The following is a 6,000-nucleotide window of genomic DNA, read 5'->3' as shown; positions in this document are numbered from 1 at the left end:
ATGGGAGTATGTACAGTACCAAATCAATGGTCTTTCTATTGGAACTTAATAGGGCAACCTGCATATAGATAAAGAATATGAAAAAACATCAAGGAAATTGCCACTGTAAGATGTTTGAATGGAAAGATATACCCTCATGGTTTCTATCACTGGGAAAAAAAGAGGGGGGTTCTTATTCTGGTACCAAAAATTCCCTTCTAGGCCTATGCCATATTCCATACAGCCCTTCAGTACCCTCAGTGGCTATTTTTTTCTGGGAAATCCACATTTGAGAACAAAATCAATAGGTTAGGATTTATTTGTTCTACTGGTCACAAAATACCTGTAATCTGTGTGTCATTTCTTTCCATTATTGATCCTGAGAGACTAACAGTGTTTTGTTGGCTCGAAATAGATATTTGTAAATGACTGGGGAAAAAATACAGATTCACACATAGCCATGTCTACTTGTTAACACTATGAAATTTCTCCTATAACCTGAATAGGCATCTGACTCTGGCACCATAGCACTGCTGCTGTTGAGAGCCACACCATTTATGTAAATACCAATGTCTTGCTCACTGTTGACCCTTTTCTCTCATCCCCCACTTCCCGGCAGCTGTCCACTTCTGTTCAGTCTTCCTCCTAGATTTATGCATAAAACCTGCCATTGGATTTTTCTTAAAATGAAATTCTAATCATAGTTAGAAATATTTAGTCATTCAATCCAACTTGTAATCTGACCCATTACATTTAATGGTTCATGCATTTTACTCAGCAAGGTTTTATTATGTACTTACTCTGTGTCAGGCACAGGTCTAGGTGCTAGAAATTTAGGGGTGACAAAACAGGCCACTGAGTTTATATCTACGGAAGCACACATTGTCGGAGAAACCCATAAATGCATGTAAAAGTGCAATTTTGACAAGTTACACAAGGCAAAGTTTATGGAAGTACCTGTACTGGGGGACTTTACCCTAGTCAGAGATGTGAGAGAAGACTATTCTAAGGAAGTGATACATGAGCAGAAGAGGAAAAGTACTCTTCTAGCCACGGAGACCAGCATGTGCAAGTGCTCTGCTAGGCAGGAAGAACTGGGGAGGTCAGTCTGCTGAGAGAGCAGAAAATGAGGGATGTAAGATATGAGGACAGAACATGCAGGTTTTTGCAGTTGATTTTAAGGGCTTTTTTCTTAATTCTATGAGTAGCAGGGAAGCCATTGAAAAGTTTAAGTGAGGAAGGTAAATGACCCAGTCAGATTTATGTTTGAGTAAGACCACTCTGGCTATATTTTGGAGAAGGCATGGGACAGGGAGCCAGAGTAGATACAATAGGTCACTTGAGAGGCTTTGAAATCACCCAGGAGAGGGATGATGGTCGCTTGGATTGCATTGCTGGTAGAGAAGGTGGAGACAATTAGACATGAATTGGATATGAAGAGGATAGAGGGAGGTGCCAAGAATGACACCTGGATTCTGACTTTCTAACCTGGATGGATTTGGGTACCACTCATTAGGCCAAGTTTTCAGTTTGAGGTGTTTCTGAGGCATCCAAGAGGCTCTGGTCAAGAAGGCACTGGATACAGGAGTGAAACTCAAAAGAGAACACAGACTAGAAATAGAAACTAGGGAGTTTACCTAGTATCTGAATCTGCCTTACAATATCCAGATGAGCTTTCCAGGTGTCTGCTTGAATACCTTCCAAGTGACAGAAAAGTCACTGCCTAAATTGTACTCATTTCTTCTGATTCTGCCATTTGGACAAATAGAATATGTCTTCTATCTACTAGGGCTTCAGGAATTTGAAGAAATCTGGAATCATTTATCTTCTCACCTAGCCATCCACCTAAGATCTTCTGTCCAGCAAAAGTCTCTCAAATGGGTTCAACAATCTAGCCCTTGCCCATCTCTTCAGTTTCCTCTATTTATTACAAACACAAAAACAGACCCGAAATACCCTGAGCAGACACATATTGCTCCCACTCAGATCTAAATATTTTGAGCTTCCTAAGTATGGCATGTTTTCACAACTTCTATATCTTTTTTCATGCTATTGCATGGAAAAGTGATTTTTAATTCCCTCACACATAAAATTGCAGCTCTACGGCAGAGGCTAATGAGACCAACTAGCCATCTGTAGGAATGTTTCAGGGGAATAGCTCAGACAGAAAGCCAGTAGCTCTTTCTTTTCTGTTCTCTTGCCATTCATTCTATGATATTGTTAACAGCAGCGTGATCTAAGGCAATCATCTACAGACAGTTTCTGTTTTATTCTGATGCTAGCAAGAAGGCTGTGCTGTAAGCTACAGGCCAAGGTCTGTGTGTTCAGGGACACTTTCAAAAAGGATCAGGTGTTTTGTTATCCTTGGGGAGCTATCCTTGCCCCCACTGGTTGCTGGTGGGAGTAGGCTTCCTGACATGTCAGGAGAAAAGGAATTTTCTGAGACTTGTACAGGAGGAGGAGATATTGTAGAAAATGTTATTTCTGTGGAATTAAACTCCTGAATTTCTAAGGTCCCATTTTCCTCTGTCCCACCAAGGAAGAAGTCCATTTTGTCTTCAGCAGAGCTGGGATTAAAGCCATTGCTTAGAGTTTCGTTCCACAGTCTAATCCAGCATCAGGCTAGCTTAGCTTGTGGCCCCCGCTGCAGTCCTTAATTCCATTGGACATGGGGTCCACTTGGCCATGGGCCATTCAATTTCTAGGAACACAAGCAAATACAAGAGAGCAACAAGAGCCAAGAGTCCCAGCCATATGAACTTGCTTTATCTGGGAATTATGTATTTCCAAATTTTCAGTGTCTTATAATGGCCCCACCCCCTCTGGCCAATGATTTTTGTCCCAGTTTAGACTGACAGGTACATTTCCTATGTCACCCAGACTTTATTGCGCATGTGCCCATCTCCCCTTTGTCGAGTCCCTTCCCTCAGTGATTGGTCTGCAGAGGGAATGGATCAGTGGTTCCCTGGGGAGAGTAAAGTTGCAGCTTGCTAGTGAAGCTGCCCAGATGGCCATGCTTATAATGTCTAGCCCTCCCTTAGCTCCTTTCCTGTTATTAATACCTAGCTAATTGCAATAGTGATATTTTGAACTACTGATAGATACTTCAGCAAAGCCTCTTGGGTCCATATTTCCAAGCTGGAATGTACTTACTCTGTACTTATGGAAGTACCTGTACTGGGGGACTTTTTTCTAGTGCTTAGACAAATTTTTCTAGTGCTTAGACAAATTTCACACCACACCAGTGGACTGAGTCAGGGTTTCTAGGTCTCTAGTCTGAAAGCAGATGGCTTCTTGAAAGCAGTTCACTGACCCAAGATCCAGAAGAACAATTACAGACAACTGAATGGACTGATGAGGGAAATTTAATCATGGCTGCTTGTTTGGAAATATTGTTTGTGCAGTTGTGATGATCTATTTTTATGGATATGTGAAGAAACCCTTTTTATTTCATTAGGTTCTTTTTCTTGGTCAGTAGCTCTTAAATGTCCAGGACTGTACAATGAATGTGGACTCATTCAGGGCCAACTCATATTCAGGTTGGTCCTGTCTTGCAAGTGGGCACAGCAGAAGGTTTTTTAGGTTATGGGCAGTATTTTGAGGCAAGGCCCATCACCCTCACCCGCTTTATTGGTGAGCAGAGGCTAACTACAGTCACAAGGAACCCCACAGTCTGGTCTAATCAAGCGTTCCTTAGGCAGCCTTACATAGATAGGGTCATTCAGAGACCCGGCTACTTTCATCTATGGCTTCTCTGGGAAAAGCCTTCCACTGAATCTTGTGCATCTTGTCAAGTGATGAGGAAAGAGAGAGCACAGAGGATTATGCAGGAGGTTTTAGGAAGTGGTTTACCCTTCTCACGTTCCACTAATCATAACTCAGTCACATGGTTCATGGAACTACCGGGAAGACTCAGAAATGTTATTTATCTGTGTGCCCGGAAGGAAAAGGCAGCAGGGTTTGGTGCGCATACCTGCCTCATTCTGGAGGTGATACCAGTTGTCTCTTTCTCCCCAAACCTTCAGTGATTCCCTGTTGCCTACCAACTTGAGAATAAGCTCTTAGCATGTAAAGGCTCTTTGCAATGTGACCCTAGTCCATCCTTTCAGGTAAACTGGTAAATTCATTATTCCCCAAGCATACCCTACCCTTTTGCTCTTCCATGCCTTTATTCAGGCACTTTCTCCGGCCTAGGGCACCCTACATCTCTTATTTTTGAACTCTTCAGTCATTCAAGGGCCATTCAAAAGATCACTTATGCTTCATTCCCACTGGTCCACTTTATGTTATAGTTATGTTTACTTGTACTACCACCTCCCTTCAGACTCCCTGAGGGCAAGCAATATGTCTTATCTATTTTGTGTCACTGACAACTTCTAGGAAATGCGTGAAAGAGTACTCAAGCAAATATTTGTTCAGTTGAGCTGGATAGTTTTATTTAAATTATTCCCTTAAAGAGAAAAATAAGATGTATTTTTTAGTAGTTTTCCACTTTTCTTCTCTTTTTCTTTGAGGAAAAATATTTGTGATAGTAGTTCTCAAATGATAGTGAGCTTGTTAAAATTATAGATTTCTGCCCACCCTCCACACCCCTGTGCCCAAGATTCTAATTCTACAGATCTAATCTTGATATTGGGCCCCTATATCTGCATTTTTTAATAAGTGCCATTACACTTATTAATTTACTGTTATTACCTTCCTTTAACAAAACAGATCAGTTCCTTAACAGAGGAACAGGTAGTGTGCGGAACAGTAAAAATCAAGATGTTTGTCATATCGCCTTTGGATCCAAAGTTCTTGGACCACCTCCACTCTCTGGCAGAAGAAATAACATGAGGATATCCAGTGAGGTAGGAGCAAGGCGTGAGGAGCTTATCTCCAGCGAGTGGCAAGGGAGGGGTGGGTTGTTTTCAGTGCGGGGTTAGATGGGGTAGAATGAGGGGGTTTGAGAGACTACATGCCAAAAGCAGAAGGCTTGAGTAAATTTTGAACAGAAACTCTGGACTTTAAAAGACCTTAAAACTGTTTCCTTTTTGTCGTGTCAACACATTTAACAATTTTAAGTATTCTTTTCATTAAATATGTTCACAAAACTTAAAGGTAAAAATATATGTGAGCACAGTTTGTGGTCTCCTTCAGGAGGGAGTTGGATCCTCACCAGAAACCTATACTGAACAGATTCTCAAATGTTATATTTTTATTTTTAATTTCCTCTGAATTTCTGACAATCACGGTGATTTTCACCTCAACTCCTACCTCCTAAAGATGGAGTGTAGTGCCCTATCGGTTTGGCTCAGTGGATAGAGCGTTGGCCTGCGGACTCAAGGGTCCCAGGTTCAATTCCGGTCAAGGGCATGTACCTTGGTAGCGGGCACATCCCCAGTTGGGGGTATGCAGGAGGCAGCTGATTGATGTTTCTCTCTCATCGATGTTTCTAACTCTCTATCCCTTTCCCTTCCTTTCTGTAAAAAATTAATAAAATATATTTTTTTAAAAAAAATGGCGTGTAGCAAATAAGCACATTTTAATTTACATGTCTAGGAAACTTGTCTTTTTATTTCATTATTTCTCTCCTTTCTAATTTTCTTTCATAACTTCCCTCTCCAACAACTTTTAACCTTCTCATTTCCTCTAGTTTTTTACTCTCTTTATTTCTCTAAATATTATTTCTTCTATGTAGGTTCTAAAAATAAATGCCATTCCTATATTTTAAAATGTTCAAGTTAATTCCTTTTCCTTATAGACAGTAAGATCCATTGGGTCCAAAAATAACCGATCATGCCAGCCGTCCACAGTGGAGAGGTGTGTTAACAGTGCAGAAATGTCAGCTTTGCTGATTTCTGAGTCTGAGGAGCAAGGAGATAAAGAAAATATTCGCCAAATAAAGCTGACTGTACCTGTTCGTGGTAAGAACGAATCATGCATAAAAATTGGTAGCTACTAAAAATAGTGAGAAATGTCCTTGTTAAAATTGAAATTATATTTATGACTAGATCTTAAGTCCAGATAATTGCCGCATAG

At 40.8% G+C, this 6,000-nt stretch overlaps 1 protein-coding gene across 1 annotated transcript in view; it reads left to right on the top strand.

Annotated features, from left to right (window-relative positions):
* LOC102767578 (chromosome unknown open reading frame, human C3orf67) overlaps positions 1–6,000 on the top strand; it is a 217,528-nt gene that overhangs the window by 121,612 nt on the left and 89,916 nt on the right. Inside the window, exons 7-8 of the mRNA XM_015558251.1 lie at positions 4,693–4,829; positions 5,723–5,885. Of these exons, the coding sequence (XP_015413737.1) occupies positions 4,693–4,829; positions 5,723–5,885 (300 nt within the window). The remainder of the gene's footprint in view (positions 1–4,692; positions 4,830–5,722; positions 5,886–6,000) is intronic.

The sequence above is a fragment of the Myotis davidii genome, unplaced genomic scaffold, assembly GCF_000327345.1.
Source record: "Myotis davidii unplaced genomic scaffold, ASM32734v1 scaffold189, whole genome shotgun sequence".
NCBI classification, from domain to species: Eukaryota; Metazoa; Chordata; class Mammalia; order Chiroptera; family Vespertilionidae; genus Myotis; species Myotis davidii.
Note: the sequence above shows the minus strand (reverse complement) of the source record. Positions and strands in the feature narration are given on the sequence as shown.